Here is a 23,656-nt window from a genome sequence, read left to right as displayed (position 1 = left end):
ATTCCAGGTCAGAAGGTGGATCCACTTGTCATTGTAGTGGTTGTACAGGGGTTACTGTTGGTGTGCTGTGTGATCGTGATTGTCGTACTTATTTGCACGAGAAAACAAGGTAAATTAGGTTCATTATATATGCATTATAATCCATCATTATCTGTTTCTCATGGCTGTTACAGTATGTTTTTCTGTTATTAAAAGGAAGCTGATGTATTTAACTACTGTATTGTATAGTAGTAACACTTATTAGGAGGAAAGCTGACAGCATATGGCTCTGGCATGATTCACTCTTAACTATTTCACTTTTTCTATAATTTCCCATGTACCTGTATGCTAAAAAAAAAAGTGTGAGTGTGCGTGCGTGCGTGCGTGCGTGCGTGCGTTCCACAGTTTCTCTGTATTATGAAGAATTTCACTTCATGCCAGCTTGTGTGTAAAATTGCACAATTACAATGACATCTGTATAACCAGGTCCTTAGATTGTTGTTCTCAAATGGCTTTGCATTGGGACACAATATTTTGTATGATCACAACATGATATGACACAATATTCCTATGATAAATAAAGTTGTAACAAATTTGTGGGTCTCACAGGTTGAGCAACATTGCCTTATAATGGCAATATTTTTACTTGATGTTAATTTTATTGCTTTTTTGTAGGAACTCTGAACATTTCCTCTCATGGTGGACATGACCAGACAGCTGTCAATCAGTCAGATGATCAGGTAATTATTATTCAAGCAACCAAATTAAGTTACTAATGTTTGTTAATATGATTGTAACTGATATCACGTCATTTATGGAAAAACGGCCATAGCCATGTATACTTTTTGTGTAAAAAGCCCATTGAGATTGGGCCGTTTTTAGCCCAAGGAGTGGTTTTGGTGCAAAACAAATGATTGCAATGGATTCAGAATCATAAAAACACCCTAGTTTGACACCTCACATGCTACTTAAAACAGAATTAAATTTGGATTTTTTTTGGGGGGATTTTTTTTTAACCAAGGTTATGGTGGGTACTCCAACTTTAAGGAGCTGTCAAAAATTCTCCTAGGGATACTGAATTTCAATAAAGTTGTGATGTGTTACTAGACACCTTTGCAAACACATTGGTGAAGATTTTTTTTGGTAAGGAATTTATTCCAAGACTTTTTTAATATCCCCTGACTACGAGTGGAAAATAGTATGTACTGTATATATTTTTGTTTTACCAAACAATTTTACCCCTTAATGTTGACTATACCAAATATATACAGTACAGTATAAACATACACTGCATGAAGTGACTTGTGCGGTATTACTTCTTTTGAAAACAAAATAGCCAAAATAGCTACAAGCTTGTTACGATATGAAGCACAAATAGGGACGACAGGTCGAAAGTGGTTAATGTCTGTGTTAATTGTGTGTGTGTGCATGCCTTCTTTGTATAGTACAGCAGTGTTGTTGACTGGTTGTGATGCAGTCAGGTCGACATTTGAAGGATCATCAAAATGCTGCTTGGAATTGGAATAGGTGGATAGTATATAGAGTAATGAAGAATATCAATCGAAAATGCTAATTAGTGACAGTCATGACAAACCTGCCAATCTATAGCTCTTTTAAATGTACCCAAACTCAACCAGCCAATCAAACAAACAAACAAACAAACAAACTGTGATGACAACAATAAGAGTGAGAACACAAAAGGTTGTCAGTCAAAAGAAAACTGTTTATTAATCAAACTATTTGCAAAAATAAGTAAAGAAAATGTAACAAAATCCATACATATCAGTGATATAGCTAATATCTACATCAGAGGAGCGTAAGATAAATACATTTTCCCTTACGTAGAAAAGACTGTACAAAAGACATTACAATAAAGACAACCTTGTAACCTAGTATGTAGGGAAGAGCATGGATGAATGGAAAAGAAAGTTGAATGATAAATCTAACAAAACCAGGAGGACATGGGAGAGACAAAACATACAGAGCTGGGAAGCTAAAAGATCTCTCCAGAGCAGCCAACCAGGTGAATCTCCTCCCATTAACGACGTCCACGCTGCTGCCTCTTCCTGAAAGGAGACGAGAACCAGTACCATTTTCCCGTTAGACAGACGACCCCCCCCCCTTTTTGCTTTGACTCTCACCCCCCCCCCCCCCCCATCCCCATTGTTTGTAGGCTACATAATAGTGTTATTATTGCTTTGACTCTCACACCCCCCCCCCCCCCATTGTTTGTACATATAGTATTTTCTTTCTTTCTGTATTTTTTAGCGGCGCTAGCCGCTCTATACCTTTAGGTATAGAGCGGATATTAGCCCTCTATACCTGGCTTTTGCGTCAACGTTCTGATTGGTCAGGCTCGCCAACGTTCTGATTGGTCAGGCTCGCCAACGTTCTGATTGGTCAGGTCCGTCAACGTTCTGATTGGTCAGGCTCGCCAACGTTCTGATTGGTCAGGTCCGTCAACGTTCTGATTGGTCAGGCTCGCCAACGTTCTGATTGGTCAGGTCCGTCAACGTTCTGATTGGTCAGGCTCGCCAACGTTCTGATTGGTCAGGTCCGTCAACGTTCTGATTGGTCAGGCTCGCCAACGTTCTGATTGGTCAGGTCCGTCAACGTTCTGATTGGTCAGGCCCGTCAAGGTTCTGATTTGTCAGGCAAGGGGACTATTCATGACATCACTATGATGTCAAGGTTTATTTTTTATTTCCTCATGTTTTTTTTTGTATATATTTTTATTTTCTCATGCTTTTCCCCCTTCTTTTTTTGTATGTATTTTTAACGGCGATGGTCCTGCTCTATACCTGGCTTTTCCGTCAACGTTCTGATTGGTCAGGCCCGTCAAGGTTCTGATTGGTCAGGCCCGTCAAGGTTCTGATTGGTCAGGCCTGTCAAGGTTCTGATTTGTCAGGCAAGGGGACTATTCATGACATCACTATGATGTCAAGGTTTATTTTTTAGCGGCGCTAGCCGCTCTATACCTTTAGGTATAGAGCGGATATTAGCCCTCTATACCTGGCTTTTGCGTCAACGTTCTGATTGGTCAGGCTCGCCAAGGTTCTGATTGGTCAGGTCCGTCAACGTTCTGATTGGTCAGGTCCGTCAATGTTCTGATTGGTCAGGTCCGTCAACGTTCTGATTGGTCACTATTCATGACATCACTATGTTACTATTCATGTCATCACTATGATGGAAGCCTTGAAATAAATTTACAGAGATTTAATATTGTTTCTCTAGTAGAAACACATATCTATGACAAAATATATCAAAGGCGCCACTACCTTCACACAGGTGTGATTTTTTATTTTTGTCTGTACATATAGTGTTTTTTTTCTGTACTTTTGTGTTGATATTTGAACTGTTGGTGCCACTATATGACTATGAATTGAATACCAAGCACCTCAATGGAAACAAGACCGCAAAGACTTTTTTGAACGGACCTTTTAGACAAAGTATTTTAAATGTGACTGTGCTGTTTTACATGTTTGCCTAATAAAATATTCAATCAATATTCAATCAAACACAACAACCAATCAATTGTGGAAAAGTGGTGATTATGAGTCATACTTATGAGGTTGTACTGTAGATGGTGTCATGACATCATAAGTATCCTGATTCATAGTGGCTGGTTGGAGACTCTGATAGGTGGAGTTTGGACCTGTGTGTGGACCTCCATGCTGCTGTCTCTTCCTGGAAGGAGACGAGAACACAAGCAGTATGACAGTAGAGTAGAAAGAGATGCATCATTCAACCAAGACACCAATAATCAATAAGGCCTGTTACATTGCCTTTAATCATGCACAATGATCTGTGTTTAAGACTTGGTGCTCCTTTACAGTATTTACAGTATATGTGCCTTTTCACCCACAGCGCAGATTTTTAAACCTACTCTTTTCCCTACTTTTACTTTTACTCTAACTGCAACCGTTAATTCTACACAAATAAGAATTTCACCTACTTTTGCCTTTTAACTACGATGTGAAAATATAGTTTGACTGATTGATTCATAAGGTCATACTTATGAGGTTGTGCTGTAGATGGAGTCATGACATCATATGTATCCTGATTCATAGTGGCTGGTTGGAGACTCTGATAGGTGGAGTCTGGACCTGTGGTGTGTGGACCTCCATGCTGCTGTCTCTTCCTGGAAGGAGACGAGAACACAAGCAGTATGACAGTAGAGTAGAAAGAGATGCATCATTCAACCAATTCAACCAATACAACAATAATCAATACAATGGTGATTATGCTGTCATACTTATGAGGTTGTACTGTAGATGGTGTCATGACGTCATATGTATCCTGATTCATAGTGGCTGGTTGGAGACTCTGAAAGGTGGAGTCTGGACCTGTGGTCTGACACATATAGAGGAAGGAACAGGGAATGTTTTATTTGTCACATTTGCAGACACCCAGAATTTGTCATCATTTAAAGGAAAACTTAGTTTTCTTTTACAATTTGTCCCATGTGATTAATTTGTCAATTAATCCCAGGTGAGAGGCCAGATTAACAATAGCAGAAATATATGTTTATGCCAATTTAGGGCATGGTGCCAAGTTCTTACTTCCTTGCAAAGGACTCACAGTGAGTGTGAGCTAACATAAACATGACACTTACATTTCAAATTATAAACTTTGATTGGCTAGTGATACAAACACTTCCCCCCCATTGCCCTGTGCCTTTTTATAGTCCCAGTGCTTGAAAAAAAAATACCTGACTTGGCTGATTGACAGCTGTCTGTCCACAATGAGATGAAATGTTCAGTGTTCCTACAAAGTAAAAGCATGGAATTAACATCAAGTAAAACTTTGCCTTTATAAGGCAGCGTTTCTCTACCTGTGAGTCAGAACCCCAAAGTGTTGCAACTTTAACATAGGAATATTGTGTCATGTCATATCGTCTCTGTTGGGCAGAAACCTTTTATATCCAAAATCGTTCCTTTTTTTTTATTATCATAGGACCACAATGGAAACAAGTCCCCTTGACTTTTTTTGACGTTAACCTTTTAGCCTAAATATCTGACTGTACCTCCTGCTGTTTCTGTCTAATAAATATTCAATCAATCAATTAAAATTATAATAATAATAATAATTATAATAATTATTATTATCACTTTTTTTATTTATTGTGAAAATAGCCGATATGCAAGCTCACAACGCGTTGTGAACTTGTAGGCTATTTTCACTAATTCTCTGTGACACTCTTGTATGATGAAGTAGGGCATTAATGTACTAAAAAAGGTTTCCGCCCGACAGTGACGATATGATAGTTATTCAGTTAAATTCAAATCAATTCAATCTGTATTTCAGACCAGGAAGATCCATATCACAATTAAAAACACAACACAATAAAATAACAGAAAGGGGTTAATGTTGTGATCAACATGTTTTTCAGGAATTAAACAAAAGTTGGTTTATATTATTATTATTATTATTATTATTATTATTATTATTATATATTTAAAGCCAGACTTAAAAGTAAAACCAGCTTATATAGTGAACAAACTTCTTCATAGAATGGACGTACTGTAGAATATTTTAGAGCAATTTGCAAAGCTGGGGAGGGAGGACAAAAAAATGAATAAATACATATATAAATACACAGATTTTTTTATTATCTCAAAGCTTTTGCCCTAATGAGTGAATCATGCCAGAGCCATATACAATCTCCACCTCAGCTTTTGTCCTCATATGTTTCAATATATAATACAGTAGTTAAATACAACACCTTCCTTTTAATAATAGCAATAAACTAGAAAAAGTGCTCCTCGGCAGGTCAGGTAGGTTAGTGTGGTCCAGCAATGTTCGGAATTCGCTAATCAGGCTGGAATGTGAAAAATCAGGTGGATCGGACGGATCCGTCTTGATCACTTGACTAAAGAGATAATTGTCTCCGCCAGGCCGAAAGGCATGGCGAGAGAGTATGTTTTACCCCCTGTCCGTCCGTCCGTGTGTCCGTGTGTCTGTCCGTCATTCGATCTGTCTGTGTACAGCTAATCTCCGGCACCGTTGGCTTGCTCACAGCCAAATTGTGCACACACAGTCCCTGGATACCAGAGCAGAACCTCTGCCCCAAATTTTTCACAGGGGCCTGTTATAGCGCCACCAGGAGGCCGATTTGTGCAAAACACATTTTTTGACAGTACTCCTACAGATTTTGTCCAAAAATCCCACAAATCGGTACACAGTATCTCTATAGTCATTAAACGAAACGGGTCTTTCAGATTTCTCATATTCCATCCTGATTGGCTAAAAATGTCTTCCAAAGTTTGCAGGAGTGCACCGTTTTGAACAAAATGCCTCAAATCATGAACACAGCATGCAATTTCCGTGAAATTTTGCACGCACATTCCCATTAGGCCGAGGAAGGACTACCATTTGAAAATTTTCAAATCAGCCTCATGGTGGCGCTATAACAGGCCGTTTCGTGTTTTTACCTATAATTGCACCGATCTGTGTAAAACTTTGTATGCACACTCCCTATAGGTCAAGGAAAAACCTTTGGCCTGCATTTTTCACATCTGCCTTTTATAGCGCCACCAGGAGGCCCACTTGTGTAAAACACATTTTTTAATATTACTCCTTCCAATTTTATCCAAATTTCACGCAAATCGGTACACATGATCTCTATCATGTGATCACGACGGATGTGTTTGATTTTTCATATTCCATACTGATTGGCTAAAATTGACATCTAAAGTTTGCATTATTGGCTTGTTTTGAACAAAATTCTGCAAATCATGAACGCACCGTCCAATTGCGCTCAAACTTTGCACGCACATTCACACTATGTTGAGGAACAAATGCCACCCTTTTAACATTGGCCTGTTATAGCGCCACCAACAGGTCTAATTTGGCGAAACACATGTTTTTAACAAAATGCCTCAAATCATGAATGCAGTCAGTGTCCGATTGTCGTGCAAGGCCTAAGAAGAAATGGCACCCTTTTCACGTTGGCCTATTATAGCGCCACCAGGAGGCCACAATAGCCTACCTGACCTGGCGGAGACCTGTGCTCCGAGGAGCACTTTTTCTAGTTTGTACTGATTTGCGTGATGTTTGGACAACATTTGAGTAATATTAGAATGTATTTTAATATTATTATTCCTCAACGTAGTGCGAATGTGCCTGCAAAGTTTCACCGCAATCGGGCGCTGCGTTCATGATTTGCAACATTTTGTTCAAAACGGGCCACTCCTGCAAACTTTAGATGTCAATCTTAGCCAATGAGGATAGAATATGAAGGAGTAATATCTAAAAATGTGTTTTATATAAGTCGGCCTCCTGGTGGCGCTATAAAAGGCAGATGTGAAAAATGCAGGGCAAAGGCTTTTCCTTGGCCTCTAGGGAGTGCGCATACAAAGTTGTGCACAGATCGGTGCAGTTATAGGTAAAAACACGAATCGGCCTGTTATAGTGCCACCATGAGGCTGATTTGAACATTTTCAAGTGGCATTTCTTCCTCTGTCTAGTGAGAATGTGCGTGCAAAATGTCACGGAAATTGCAAGCTGTGTTCATAATTTGAGGCATTTTGTTCAAAATGGAGCACGCCTGCAAACTTTGGAAGCCATTTTTAGCCAATCAGGATGGAATATGAAAAATCTGAAAAACCTGTTTGGTTTAATGACTATAGAGATACTGTGTACCAATTTGCTTGACGTTTGGACAAAATCTATACTGTCAAAAAATGGGTGCAAAACATAATCTCTCACCATGCCTTACGGCCTGGTGGAGACAATTACTGTAACAGCCATGAGAAACACACAATGATGGGTTATAATGCATATTACCTTGTTTTCTGGTGCAAATAACGACATTCACGATCACACAGCACACCAACAGTAACCCCTGTACAACTACTACAATGACAAGTGGATCCAACTTCTGATCTGGAATCAGAGACAAAAGAAATATAAATAATTAATACTGTTCATGAAAATATATCCTTATGCATCTACAATATCAACTATACAATATGAATATAACATAATAACATATCATAATAGGTTGAAATATTATATGAATTCAATTCCTGACTTTAACAATGTTTCCGTTTAAATTTGAGTAAACTTCATTATTGGACAATCATTACAAAGTTAACGCAAAAAATAAAACATTCTGTATAATGAAAAACCACTTGTTGATTTTATAGTCAGCATTGTATGTCTATAGCTTCTGAAGAAACAGCCAAATAATGTCAAAATATCACCCTATTCATATAAATACATTCACAAAGTCATCATTCAAAGTACACTTTGTTATTAAGTTTAAACTTGACAGCCACTAGTCCTGTCTTTTCATTAAGACTAATTGTCACAATTACTGTAGATCCAACTACACTTGGAACTACTGCACTGTACTGCACTTCCATTTCATGATTTTTTTCAAAATATGTCAAAATATTTATTTTTGTTTTCCTTCGGTAAACCGATCGCCTCCCCTGTTTCCCCAACTATTTATGTTGTTCTGTTCTGTTCTGTTTTATTTTATTTCATGTCCTTCACCTGCTTGTAAATTATATGTATGTGTTCATTGTTAGTTAACTACGGAGCCCTCCAGTGGCCATTGAGGGGGATTTTTAAAAAAAAGATTTATGCGTGGGATCGCTTTAGTTATGCATGGGAACGCTTTAGTAATGCATGGCAACGCATTACCTTATTCATTCGAACGCATTACTTTATTCGAGGGAACAAGTTAGCTAATTCATTGCCTCAAATAAACTAAAGCGAGGCCTCGCTTTAGTAAAGTGAGGGAACGAATTAGTAATTTACTTGCACTTAAGTACAGTACTTGAGTAAATGTACTCAGGCCATGTTTAGAGACATTTTGACTTGGATTATGCAACATAATAGCCTATGTGCATTCATCATATTCTTTATTATGGTGGAGAAATGTATGCTATTCAAGGATTATTATTATTATAATAATAATATTATCATTATTCGTTGTGCACTGGTCCAATACAATACAAACGAATGCGCTGGTGCGCATATCTACACACACCCACAGCCTGGCACTGCAACATTAGGCCTATATCTTCTAATTCTCCAGGAATGTCTGTGATTGTAATTTTCCTATTATCAGCAGATGTGAGAGTGTCAATTCCTTGTGTCAATTGTGTTTATATAAGATGATAGTCTATTCAAAGAAGACGATTTGTGCCGCGCAATGCCATTTGCTCCAAATGACGCACTTTACTTTTATTCATGGATTACACAGGAAATAATGAACTGATTACAATAATATAAAATTCTCTCAAATCAGTAACAGGTAGGTGATACATATGCCCATCAAATATGGTTTTCTTGAAAGGCAATCCAAGGTTATAGCTTAGAAACCAACATTCGGGGAATTTCTGACGGCTTGGAGCGCCTTAGTGAGGCTGCAGAGTTCACCTTGGGATTTGTCATTCCAATTTTACTGTAGGCTAATCCACCAAAGTGTGACTGTTAATTCCTCGTGTCAATACATTGTGTTTTTATCACCGGTGCCAGTATTATTATTATTATTGTTAATATTATTATTATATACCTTAGCCTCTATTGCAATAATAGACCTTATTATTATTATTATTAGTGGAGTATTTCCATTTTTCTATACTTTTACTTATTCCACTACATCTCAGAGGAAAATATTGTACTTTTAATCTGCAACAAATATTTGAAAACGTTAGTTATGATGTAGATTTAGAATGATATTATTACATCCCCAACCGCCCTATTTAAACGTTGGCTATTTGAAAATAGCCGATCTACAAGCACACAATGCTCAATGTGACTCATTGTGACCTTGTAGATCTGATTCTATAGATTCTATACATTATGATAATGGTAACATGTCAGTGGTTCGACCTCCCGTTAGTCCCGAACCCCACATGAGTGTCCGTGCATTATTTCGGGGATTGATTGATTGATTGATTGATTGATGTAGGCCTACGTTATTTAGTAAGACATGAGAACATCAGTAGGCCTACATGGAAGTACAAATTCACAATACAAGGTCTACTAAACTGGGAGACTCATTGGGAGATATCAGAACCACCAGCAGCTTTTTCAGAGCGCATTTGTCACACGCAGAAAGCAGGTCAATAGACAGTGCTTGGGTGAGCTTTATTTCAACACACTCTAGGCACCCCCAATTAATATACAGTAGACTACATGTAGGCTACAGTATGGTGTGTATTGTATTTAATGTTAGCTTTGAAATCCACTAATGTATCTGTGCGTCATTATGCGCGCTGGAAACCTCCCGATGTTAATTGTTCTATTTAGCCTACATAAGGTAAGCTGTCTTTATATGCGCTAAGGTGACAGCAATGTATACCGGCCTAAAGCTGCCTCCCCCACCCCCAAATAATACACTCCAGTCCAGTAATGACAGCCCGAATTTATCTGATCTACAAGCTCACAACGCAGCGATCAGCAACATGTTGTGAGCTTGTAGATCTGCAACACTGATGCCATATGATTAATGATTCCTGTCGCATGTCTGGGTTAATAATTATGAGAATAAAAGTAGGCTATAGCCTATTTTAGTACTCAACATTATTCAGAATGATGTTAAGGGGAAAAATATTAATATCATTATTATTGTTATTAGGCCAGTATTATTATGCTATCATATTTTGCGCACTCACACACAATATAAGAGGCTATATGCTCACAGTGCATCAGCTACTGTATTGTTCTTTAGTCATTTGAGTTTAACTAATATTGTGGCTTTTCCAACAATCTAAAAATAAAGTCACAGTTCTTGATCAGGGGCAGGAAGTTGCACTTGATCCAAGAAGTTGCATCAATAACTCATATTTATTTCGACCTGAAATAAATATGAGCTCACAATGCATCACATCACAATGCATTGTTTATTTGCATTTTCAAATGGCGAAATGTGTTTTGTGATAATAATCAAAATCTACAAAGTAACTAAAGTGTTCAAATAATTGCAGTGGATTAAAAGTAGGCCTACTTGCCTCTGATATGTAATGGAGTAGAAATAAAAGTAGGCCTCTAGAAAAATGGAAATACTCCAGTAATAATAATAATAAGGTCTATTACAATTATTAGTTTATTGCAATTTGCCTCTGAGATGTAGTGGAGTAGAAGTAAAAGTACTGAAAATTGGAAATACTCCAATAAAGTATAAAACTACCCCAAAATTGTACTTAAATAGTAGCCTACTTAAGTACAATTTTGGTCTTAAAATGTTGGGAAGACCGCATGGCTAATATGCATACGCGTAATATCTGCAAATGAGCCATGTGGTCCATGGTCTTACCAAAGATTGTTAATATAGCAAGATACGCATTCTCCATTGGAGCCACTAGAGGCGAAGTGGTACACAAATCCTACAAATGGTCTCCTAAGTAGGCATGGTTGTCTTCTCCCCCGAACACCCCACCACCCTCCGCCTCCCCCTCCCCTCTCCCTGGCTGACAACGTCATATGAATGTGTATTTGTGTATTTTCTTCATTAAAGAAAATAAATGCTTTACATGTTTGAAAGCAAACTGTTGGCAAATATGCTTTTAAGAAACCTATGAGATTCCCACTACAAACACACATTATTCAGTCTTATGCTAGATGTGCTCCTGTTTCTGCTCAATGTTAACCATATATATATAGAGATATATAACTATAATTATAAATATATATATATATATATATATATATATATATATATATATATATATATATATAAAATATTATATATACCTTATGAATAAAGGGCCCTTATTTATAAGGTATATATTTTACCACTATAGACCATAGTATGTTTAGAAAATTAGCATGAATGTTATGATTCCCAAATCCTACCCCATCAACCAAGACAGTTGATAATGGAACATTATATTATTGAGCATTGGAACACACATTTTATTTAATTTTTAATATGTCCATAATGATTTTCACGTACTATATTCACATATATAATCTCAGTTAATCACTTTTTAGAACATCTTATAGGGACAGAGCATAGAGTTAAAAAATATTGCGTATCTTGCTATATTAACAATCTTTGGTCTTACTCCGCAGGCTAATCACGTCTTTGCTAGCCATGGATCACATGACGGTTGTCCGTTATAACCGTCATGGATGAACTTCAACCTGGTGTTTAAACTTTTCCCTTACTGCTCCATTCATCATCTACATAAACGTTCATATTTCAAATATAAAGTGCTGTCCCCATGGCCATGGATGTTAGAATTATGTTCGGGTCCTCAAAAGTACCCATATCTTCCGTATTGTTCAATAAAGCCACCGATCGGATTAAAATATCCGATCTGTGGCCATTTTCTCATAGAGTTATAATGTATCAGAGTGCAATACACCTCCCAGCCGATAGGGTCACGTAGTTGAAAGTATATGGAGAAAATACGGGGGAAATGGCCACCAATCAGATTAAAATGCTTTTTATTTAACAATTCAGAATATTCGGGTAGTTCTTAGGGAACGTACATAATTGTAAAATCTGTAGCCATGGGGTAAGCACTTTATATTTGGAATATGAACGTTTATGTAGATGTAGGCCTACGGACGAAAAAGGGAGAAAGTTTAAATACCAGGTTGAAGTTCATCCATGACGGTCACGATATGACAGTTATGTTTCAGGGCTATAAACTCATACATGATCGGTTTTGCTGTTCTCAAATAGATTACCCACAATAAATAAAATACACCGCATCGCAATGTGAGGCATTGTGAGCTTGTAGATCAGATAAATTCGGGCTGTCATTACTGGACTGGAGTGTATTATTTGGGGGTGGGGGAGGCAGCTTTAGGCCGGTATACATTGCTGTCACCTTAGCGCATATAAAGACAGCTTACCTTATGTAGGCTAAATAGAACAATTAACATCGAGAGGTTTCAAGCGCGCGTAATGACGCACAGATACATTAGTGGATTTCAAAGCTAACATTAAATACAATACACACCATACTGTAGCCTACATGTAGTCTACTGAATCTTAATTGGGGGTGCCTAGAGTGTGTTGAAATAAAGCTCACCCTGCACTGTCTATTGACCTGCTTTCTGCGTGTGACAAATGCGCTCTGAAAAAGCTGCTGGTGGTTCTGATATCTCCCAATGAGTCTCCCAGTTTAGTAGACCTTGTATTGTGAATTTGTACTTCCATGTAGGCCTACTGATGTTCTCATGTCTTACTAAATAAAGTACATCAATCAATCAATCAATCCCCGAAATAATGCACGGACACTCATGTGGGGTTCGGTGAGTCAGAAGCTATGGGTATAGGCTCACAGACTAACGGGGCTAACGGGAGGTCGAACCACTGCCATGTTACCGTTATCATAATGTATAGAATGTATACAAATCTTTTGAAAATAGCAGATCTACAAGGTCACAATGAGTCACATTGAGCATTGTGTTCTTGTAGATCGGCTATTTTCAAATAGCCAACGTTTAAATAGGGCGGTTGGGGATGTAATAATATCATTCTAAATCTACATCATAACTAACGTTTTCAAATATTTGTTGCAGATTGAAAGTACAATATTTTCCTCTGAGATGTAGTGGAATAAGTAAAAGTATAGAAAAATGGAAATACTCCACTAATAATAATAATAATAATAAGGTCTATTATTGCAATAGAGGCTAAGGTATATAATAATAATATTAACAATAATAATAATAATACTGGCACCGGTGATAAAAACACAATGTATTGACACGAGGAATTAACAGTCACACTTTGGTGGATTAGCCTACAGTAAAATTGGAATGACAAATCCCAAGGTGAACTCTGCAGCCGCACTAAGGCGCTCCAAGCCGTCAGATATTCCCCGAATGTTGGTTTCCAAGCTATAACCTTGGATTGCCTTTCAAGAAAACCATATTTGATGGGCATATGTATCACCTACCTGTTACTGATTTGAGAGAATTTTATATTATTGTAATCAGTTCATTATTTCCTGTGTAATCCATGAATAAAAGTAAAGTGCGTCATTTGGAGCAAATGGCATTGCGCGGCACAAATCGTCTTCTTTGAATAGACTATCATCTTATATAAACACAATTGACACAAGGAATTGACACTCTCACATCTGCTGTTAATAGGAAAATTACAATCACAGACATTCCTGGAGAATTAGAAGATATAGGCCTAATGTTGCAGTGCCAGGCTGTGGGTGTGTGTAGATATGCGCACCAGCGCATTCGTTTGTATTGTATTGGACCAGTGCACAACGAATAATGATAATATTATTATTATAATAATAATAATCCTTGAATAGCATACATTTCTCCACCATAATAAAGAATATGATGAATGCACATAGGCTATTATGTTGCATAATCCAAGTCAAAATGTCTCTAAACATGGCCTGAGTACATTTACTCAAGTACTGTACTTAAGTGCAAGTAAATTACTAATTCGTTCCCTCACTTTACTAAAGCGAGGCCTCGCTTTAGTTTATTTGAGGCAATGAATTAGCTAACTTGTTCCCTCGAATAAAGTAATGCGTTCGAATGAATAAGGTAATGCGTTGCCATGCATTACTAAAGCGTTCCCATGCATAACTAAAGCGATCCCACGCATAAATCTTAAAAAAAAAAAATCCCCCTCAATGGCCACTGGAGGGCTCCGTAGTTAACAAAGGGCAGGTAAAGAAATAAAAAAATAAACAATATCACAGTGCATTTTGATAGTAGAGACAGAAGGTTTATCACATGGCTGCCTTAGTTGAGTTATACAATACGAGTATAAACTAGAAAAAGTGCTCCTCGGAGCACAGGTCTCCACCAGGTCAGGTACGTTATTGTGGCCTCCTGGTGGCGCTATAATAGGCCAATGTGAAAAGGGTGCCATTTGTTCAAGGGCTTTTCACTGCAATCGGACACTACATTCATGATTTGAGGCATTTTGTTCCAAAAATGTGTTTTGCAAAATTAGACCTGCTGGTGGCGCTATAACAGGCCAATGTGAAAAGGGTGTCATTTCTTCCTCGGCCTAATAGAAATGTGCGTGTGAAATTTCACGGAAATCGCAAGCTGCGTTCATGATTAGAGGCATTTTGTTCAAAACGGACCAATCCTGCAAACTTTGGAAGCCAATCTTAGGCAATCAGGATGGAATATGGGAAATCGGATAAATCCGTGTTGATCACATGACTGTAGAGAGACTGTGTACCGATTTCTGTGATGTTTGGACAAAATCTGTAGGAGTAGTATCAATAAATGTGTTTTGCACATATCGGCCTCCTGGTGGCGCTATAACAGGCCAATCTGAAAAATTTGGGCCAGAGGTTCTGAATTGGCACCCAAGGAGTGTGCGTGCACAGTTTCGCAGCGGCCGGGCCAACGGTGCCAGAAATTAGCTGCTAACGGACGGACAGGACGGACAGGACGGACACACGGACGGACAGGGGGTAAAACATACTCTCTCGCCAGGCCGAAAATAATAAGAGTCCAGTGTGTGAATTAAAAGGTAGAGATAAAAGTCCTAAAGTAATGTGATCACTGCCACATCATTATTTTCATTTTATGTTATTAATTGTCTTGAGAATAAATGCATATCCTACTTATCTCCAGCTTAGCTCCTTTGCCAAAGATAATCTCTCCACATGCAGCTACAGCACAGTAGTACATCCCAGCATCAGAGGAGAGGACACGGTCCTTGTAGACACTGTACACACATCTCTGTGGACCTGAACCAGCCTCAGTTTCACATCCTCTGCTCCTGTGCCAGTGAGATGAAACCATGCCAGGAGGAGACTCATTTGATCGGAACCAGAACACATTAGATCCTGCAGAACACTGGAAACCATCTTCTCTACTCTCAGAGAGAACCCAGCACTGGAGGGTCACTGGGTCTCCGAGTGGGACAGGCCCAGACGGTACCAAAGTCTGGTGGACAGACCTCTCATGGTCATACTCTGTGAATAGAATAGAATAGAATAGAATAGAGATCCAGTGTTCACTTGTGTTATATTTGTATTGTTTTGTATTGTTTATGTGTATTCAGTGTAACAGTGTTTCATGCTGCTGAGGTCACTCTTGGAAAAGAGATTAAACTCAATGAGTATTTTACCCAGTTAAATAAAGGATGACATTTTAGCGTGGAAATAATTTGTCCTTAGCTGATGCTATAGTCCTACATATAATCAAACTTCAGTTCATGTCATAGTGTTTTGCAAATCAGAACAATTCATGGCACATACAGGTAAGTGGTAAAGATATCAGAAGAAGACATAGAGACACTGAATGTGACATACTGTACCTTTTACAGCCAAATATGTGCCTTCTTTATATGTTATAATAAATTGTCCTACTCCACAGAAGTATGTTGCTTCATCTTCTTTCCTGATATTTCTGATGGTTAGATTGAAGTCAGAATCGCTTGTGTCCAAAATGAAACGTGAGTTGTTAAACTGTTCCTGTAGTTCTGTATATAAATAGGTTGAAGTAGACAACAGTTGGAGCATACGTCCAGGACTTTGCTTATACCAGTAAAAAAAATCCAATATTGTATTTCGCGGGCATTGTAAAGTGATGCTTTCATTGATTCTGACAATTCTCAAGGTGATCTGCTGGGGGCTCTCGATCGTGGCTGAACAATAGCAATGGTATCCAGATGGAATCGAAAGATAGAATGACCAGTTTGGAAAAAGATAGAATGTGAAAAGAGAAAAAAAAGAATTATTAGGTGTAGCAAAGACCAAAAAACACAAATAATGCAACTATGAAATGTTCATCATTTTTTTGTTTTGTTTGTTAAATATGTCAATGCAATGGAGTATGCAGGAACTTAAATATAATCTAAATATGGATCTTATAGAATATCAGATGTACTTACACACTGTTGTAAGAAGAAGCAGAACAAATAACCTGTCAGTCATTGTGTTTTGTCAGAAGGATGATTCAAATGAAAGCTTTAGTCTAATCTCAAGGTTTACTAAGAGGTACATGAAAGGTGCACTTCCTGTGGAACTTGGCCAGCCCACAACCCTTTTGATTTGATTATTAAAATTTTGCTAGAAAGAACATTACATAAAATGCAGGACAATTGTGCAGAGGAAAATAAACCAAATGTTGATGTGTAAACAGTTGAGTAGGAATTATACAAACAAAGATAAACAAGATAAAACATAGACAAGGCCATTGAGATTCCAAGATCTGATTTTTTTTTTTCAAAGCAGCCCTGGAGATAAAAGCAATTACATTGTTGCAATTGAAATAAAACAAACATTAAAAGCAACATGTACTAAACATTTCAATGTAGGCTACAGTATCATATGTGTTGATCTTTGACACCCATGTTACCCACAGTAAATGATTTGATTTAGATTTGATTTGAATACATTCAAGCCAATTCAATTGTATCCCCATTAATCAAATATAGCTTGCTTTTTTTCAGGTATAAGACACAACAACATATAATAAATATTATTAATATTACTCTGAGCTCCCAATGTAAGTATGTGTCTTCTTACTGGAGAGTTACAAAGTGTGGTATGGTTTGCATGTCAATGCCTTGCAAATTACAAAAAAAGTAAGTGAGCAGCTGCAGCTCACTGCATGTGGTTGACCATATGACTGCCTTTGACAGACCACAGAGGCTCAAAAATATGTAGCCTGAACCACATACCAACTTCGTTGGTATGAACAGGATGTGTAGCTCTGGTACATCTTTGAGGCACCCACAGAGGACGGTTTTAGTTTCATCTAGGGCCGGACACGAAAAGACCCCATTTGAAGTTTTAAAGAATTTAAACTTAACTCGTAGCACCCTTATTGCATTACTTTTTCCTGCCTCTCACTGCTGACAAAGCCAGAGCTGGTGAAAGAGGTAGATAGATGTGCATGCATCGCACGTGTTTGCATGTGTATACTGTATGCGTGCATGCATGTTTGTGCACGTTTGTGCGTGTGTGTGTGTATGTGTGCTTGCATGCATGTGCCAGTGTTTGCATCAATGGGTGTATGCATGCATGCATGCTTGTGCACATAATGTGTTAATGTACTGTATGCATGCACAAACCTTCAGGACTAGGAGGTGGGTCTGCAGTTTGGGTGTAAGAGCCCTGCAGAGACCCACAGGGTTGCAGACCGGGTGGTATGGTGGACTATGGTACTACAGTTTGACCAAAAAATATTATTTCCGATACACACCCAAAGGAAAACACACCTCTAAAACTGTTATGAAGATACCCTCAAATCCCGAAAAATATTTTTATATTATGAAATGTTAAAGGAGACATCCGTTCATTTTTAGTGTTATCTTTGATATGTGGCAAATCACTCACCAACGTAGAAATGCCCATTGTGTTACTCCACAAATCCCCCTGTCGACCCCCACCGTTGGCATAATAGGAGGCGCGAGCATAGCCCAAATTCGCCTATTTTAACAAATGCAAAGTCTGTTTTTTGTCTCCTAGCACTCATTGTGGAGCCCCATGATACCCTTACAGGCGATGAAAGTCCCGACAAGCTAACCGCTAATAACAGAACGAGCTAACGCTCGTTGCTCGTTTCTCTCCGAACCTGGCAACCTGGTGTTGCCAGGCAGAGAGATAAGCAGCCAGCGTTAGCTCGTTCTGTTATTAGCGGTTAGCTTGTCGGGACTTTCATCGCCTGTAAGGGTATCATGGGGCTCCACAATGAGTGCTAGGAGAAAAAAAACAGACTTTGCATTTGTTAAAATAGGCGAATTTGGGCTATGCTCGTGCCTTCTATTATGCCAACGGTGGGGGTCGACAGGGGGATTTGTGGAGTAACTCAATGGACATTTCTACGCTAACATAACACTAAAAATTAACGGATGTCTCCTTTAATGTTATTTATATATTGTGTCGTGACTATCTTGGCCAGGTCTCCCTTGAAAAAGAGATGTTGTAATTTCAACGGCACTCACATTCTTAAATGTCTATAAATAATGACAAAAACATGTGAAATCCTCCTCTCCATATTACTCTGTCTTCCTATGATCAAGTTCATACACTCACTTCATACACACCATACTGTATGCTCACTCAGGCACACGCACACACGCACGCACGCAGGCAGGCACGCACGCACGCGGTCCACATATTATAGGGAGCTCAGAGTAAAAGGTTTTGCATTATACCTTGCAATGCAAGCATATCTGCAAGCTATATTTGACTAATGGGAAACAACAGACACTTTAAATTGTAATGCAACACAATTCTGACACAGAACATGTAGGATATTATTTTAATAAAATCCTATTTTGTACTATAAATGTTCACATTACATGGCACCCTTCCTACACCTCCGGCGCAGGGAGAAATATATATTCACACAAATGATGGCTAGTTACCAGAACATTCATATGTTGTACAGTATGAACATGCATGCACACACACAGAGTATGCTTGCTATAGTAACAACATAAAGTACAACATTAAAAGCACATGTTGTCTTTATTGGTCTTTTCAGCAAATAATCAAATAAAAAAGGTTGTGGGCTGGCCATGTTTCACAGGAAGTGCACCTTTCGTGTACCTCTTAAACCCTGATCATCAGACTAGAGCTTTCATTTGAATCACTTTTCTGTCAAAACACAATTGAAATGACTGACAAATTATTTGTTCTGCTTCTTCTTACAACAGTGTGTAAGTACAACTGCTATTCTACCATAAGACCCATACTGTATATACAGTACTATTTAACTTCTGGTATACTCCATTGCATTGACTGCACGTTTTATATAATATATAATATTTTATATAATATAAAATAGATGAAAAAAACGATCTTACAATAAATGTTTTTGACACCAGAGAGTATTTTCATTTCATAGTTGTGTTATTTATGTTTTATTTTTCCAAACTGGTCATTCTATGCGTTTTTCTCTGTTTTTTTCTCTGTTCTTCAGCCATGATTGAGGTTCCCCAGAAGATCCCTTTGAGAATTGTCAGAATCAATGAAAATATTGCTTTACGATGCCCACGAAATACAGGAACCCAATTTCTTTACTGGTATAAGCAAAGTCCTGGACGTATGCTCCAACAGGTTGATACTTCAACCTATTCACGTGCAGAACTACAAGGACAGTTTAACAACTCACGTTTCATTGTGAACTTAAGCGATGCTGGCTTCAATCTAACCATCAGAAATATCAGGGAAGAAGATGAAGCAACATACTTCTGTGGAGTAGGAACGTCATTTAGTATGACATTTAAAGAAGGCACATATTTGGTTGTAAAAGGTACAGTATGTCACATTTAGTGTCTCTCTGTCTTCTTCTGATATCTTTACTGATTTTCATTAATTTGTAAACCACAGCAACATATAAACTGAAGTTTGATTGCATATGTCGGACTATAGCATCTTGTCAGTACATTTTCACACTAACATCATATTTTTATTTAATTTAAGCAGGTAAAATACTCAATGAGATTAACATCTATTTTCTAAGAGTCACCTGACCAAGACAGTAGCCTGAAACACTGTTAAAATCATACATATTATTATTATGATAATAATAATAATAATAAGGGTAATAATAATAATAATAATAATAATAATAAGGGTAATGATAATAATAATAATAATAATAATAAAGGAACAGTTTTGGACTTTCAAGGTTTATGCCTGACAGATGCGATATGACATGACACAATATTCCTACAGTATGTTAAAGTTGCGACAATGTTAGGTTCTGACTCACAGGTAGAGAAACACTGCCGTATAAAGGCTATAGTTTTACTTGATGTTAATTCCATGCTTTTACTTTGTAGGAACTCTGGACACTTCATCTCATCGTGGACATGACCAGACAGCTGTCAATCAGCCAAGTGGTCAGGTAATTATTTTTCAAACAACTAAATCCAGTGACATGTGTTTGGTAATATGACTTTAACTGATATCACATCTTTCATGGACCAAAAATGTATATTCACTCTACATGCAAGCTGTCACATTTCTACTTCAATCTACCTCCACATTATATTGTATGTCCTCATGTATTAGTATCAATGTCCAATATTTCTTTTGTTCAAATAAGTGTGAAATAGTTTTATATTCTGATAGTAATCATTACTATAGGCTAGAGGGTTTGTTCAGTAACAGGGGTCTCCCCGTCTCACCAGCTAAAAGAAAATACATTTTCAGGTCGGGATAACAATTTTATCCAATCAGGACAGAGCACTCGTACATGATAAACAAATTTAAACTGATGACACAAAGAAATGAGCAGACACAATTTGAACTGGAACAGTATAACATTTAAGCTGATAAATGGGTACTCTCTCCTGAGTGGATACAACTGGCAACCGATCTGGCTATTTTAAGAGCCAGGGCCAGGGGACCCCAGTTATTGTCTACCTCTTCCAGTCTGTCTGCATGTGATGACAATGGTTTAGGATTGTGTGTACAACACTGCTCTAGGCTAGAATTATGCGTCTGGGAGTATGAAAAGGCACGGGATTGGCTGAGATTGGCTAGTGACAGTCCATAGCCGGACGGGATACTTATCCCGGACCCATAGACTGGAAGAATGATTGATTGAAATGAATAATTTTGAAATATGATTCTGATTTGCCTAGACGCACGCACACACACACTGTTCCATATCTTCCTGGCTCCTGCTGACAGTTAGGATGGTTAAATGCAGAGGACATATTCAGGGTGCGTGCAAACGTATTTGACCAATGAAACAATCCCTGTTCCTTCCTCTGTATTTGTCAGACCACAGGTCCAGACGCCACCTATCAAAGCCTCCAACCAGCCAATATGGATCACGATACATATGATGTCATGACACCATCTACAGCACAACCTCATAAGTATAACCTCATAATAATCACCATTTTATTGATTGTTGTTGTGTTGGTTGTGTGATGCTCCTATTGTTGTCTCCGCCAGGCCGAAAGGCATGGCGACAGAGTATGTTTGCACCCTGTCCATCCGTCCATCCGTCCGTGTGTGTGTGTGTGTGTGTGTGTGTGTGTGTCCGTCGCCCCCTCTGTCTGTGAACAGCTAATCTCAGGCACTGTTGGCTTGATCGCAGTGAAACCCTCTGTGGATGCTAATTCAGAACTTCTGCCCCAAATTTTTCACATGGGCCTGTTATAGTGCCACCAGGACGCCGCTTTTTGCAAAACATTTTTTTTACACTACTCCTAGAGGTTTTATCCAAACCTGTTGCATTTATCACTATAAATGCAACAGGTTTTATCCAAACATGGATAAAACCTAGAGGTTTTATCCAAACATCACGCAAATCGGTACACAGTATCTCTATAGTCATTAAACGAAACCCGTCTTTCCGATTTTTCATATTCTATCCAGATTTGCTAAAGGCTTCCAAAGTTTGCAGGAGTGCTCCGTTTTGAACAAAATGCCTCAAATCATGAACACAGCATACAATTTCCGTGAAATTTTGCACACACATTCTTACTAGTACTTACTTTTTTTTAATCAGCCTCATGGTGACACTATAACAGGCTGATAATAACTGCACTGATCTGTGTAAAACTTTGTATGTGCACTCCCTAGAGGCCAAGGAAAAACGTTTGCCCTGCATTTTTCACATCTGCCTTTTGTAGCGCCACATTGACCTGATCTTAAGTTTGCAGGAGTGGCCCGTTTTGAACAGAATGCTGCAAATCATGAACGCAGTGTCCGATTTCAGTGAAACTTTGCACACACATTCGCACTACGTTGAGGAACAAATGTGTACAAATTCAACATTGCCCTATCATAGCTGTTGTCCAAACATCACGCAAATCGGTACATTATCTCTTTAGTGATCAAGACGGATCTGTCCGATCCGTCCTATTTTTTACATTCCAGCCTGATTGGCGAACATTGCTGGCCCACACTAACCTACCTGACCTGGAGGAGACATGTGCTCCGAGGAGCACTTTTTCTAGTTACTGGTTGTGTTGTCCTTTCAGGAAGAGGCAGCAGCGTGAACGTCATTAGTGGGAGGAGATTCACCTGGTTGGCTGCTCTGAAGAGATCTTTTAGCTTCCCAGCTCTGTATGTTTTGCCTCTCCCATGTGCTCCTGGTTTTGTTAGATTTATCATTCAACAGTTTTTAAAATGTTCCATTCATCCATGCTCTTGCTTACATACTAGGTTACAAGGTTGTCTTTATTGTTATATCTTTTGTACGTAAGGGAAAATGTATTTATCTTCCGTTCCTCAGATGTTGTAGCTACATAATTTTGTAGATATTATAGCTACATCACTGATTTGTATTGATTTGATTAAAAAAATGTATATATAGCTTTATTAATAAACTGACACCTTTCATGTTTGTACCCCTATTTTTGACTGAAGTTCATCACAGTTTGTTTGTTTGGTTGGCTATCTCCAGTTGGCTGGTTGAGTTTGGGTGGTGACCTTTTCTCACAATATTAATTGCCTGTTAGGTAATTACTGCATAGTTTTAAATAAAAACAATGACTTTTGATAGGAACAACATTTTATTTATAATGTAGAACACCAATGCCAAATATGCTCCCAGTGGTTGTCAACTTTTGTACAAGGACTCCCAAACTGATACACTACATATCAAGCTGTGGACCCCATAGAGAAGATCTTAATTGTTAGATTAGATTTAGTACAGAATTCTACTGTCTAGACTGTAGGTGGGGAGAGTGAAATGAAGTATAGTCATTCTTACAGTATTCTCTCATTGGATTACCTTCTTGCTGGTGAAATTTGAACGACATTAACCACTTTCAACCTGT

General features: G+C 38.2%; 1 protein-coding gene and 1 long non-coding RNA gene across 3 annotated transcripts; one reads left to right on the top strand and one right to left on the bottom strand.

Annotated features, from left to right (window-relative positions):
- Positions 1–652: 652 nt before the first annotated feature.
- On the top strand, positions 653–23,063 carry LOC311055677. Its single transcript, XR_014601818.1, has 3 exons — positions 653–719; positions 21,645–21,742; positions 22,856–23,063. It is a non-coding gene; the product is annotated as an uncharacterized lncRNA (long non-coding RNA).
- Positions 1,865–4,339, bottom strand: LOC311056205 (uncharacterized protein). Of its 2 annotated transcripts, XM_084072654.1 has the most exons (4): positions 4,235–4,339; positions 3,995–4,120; positions 3,544–3,666; positions 1,865–2,045 (listed from the first exon to the last, which is right to left on the bottom strand). In XM_084072654.1, exons 1-4 carry the CDS (start codon positions 4,285–4,287, stop codon positions 2,018–2,020), a joined length of 330 nt encoding a protein of 109 aa, XP_083928780.1. In that variant the 5' UTR covers positions 4,288–4,339; the 3' UTR covers positions 1,865–2,017. The 2 variants fall into 2 exon arrangements, 1 of the variants encoding a protein (XP_083928780.1); XR_014601859.1 differs by lacking the exon at positions 3,544–3,666.
- Positions 23,064–23,656: the final 593 nt, after the last annotated feature.

This window comes from Gymnoscopelus microlampas (genome assembly GCF_963454915.1).
Source record: "Gymnoscopelus microlampas genome assembly, chromosome: 11".
Classification (NCBI taxonomy): domain Eukaryota; kingdom Metazoa; phylum Chordata; class Actinopteri; order Myctophiformes; family Myctophidae; genus Gymnoscopelus; species Gymnoscopelus microlampas.
This window is presented reverse-complemented; position numbering and strand designations above follow the sequence as displayed.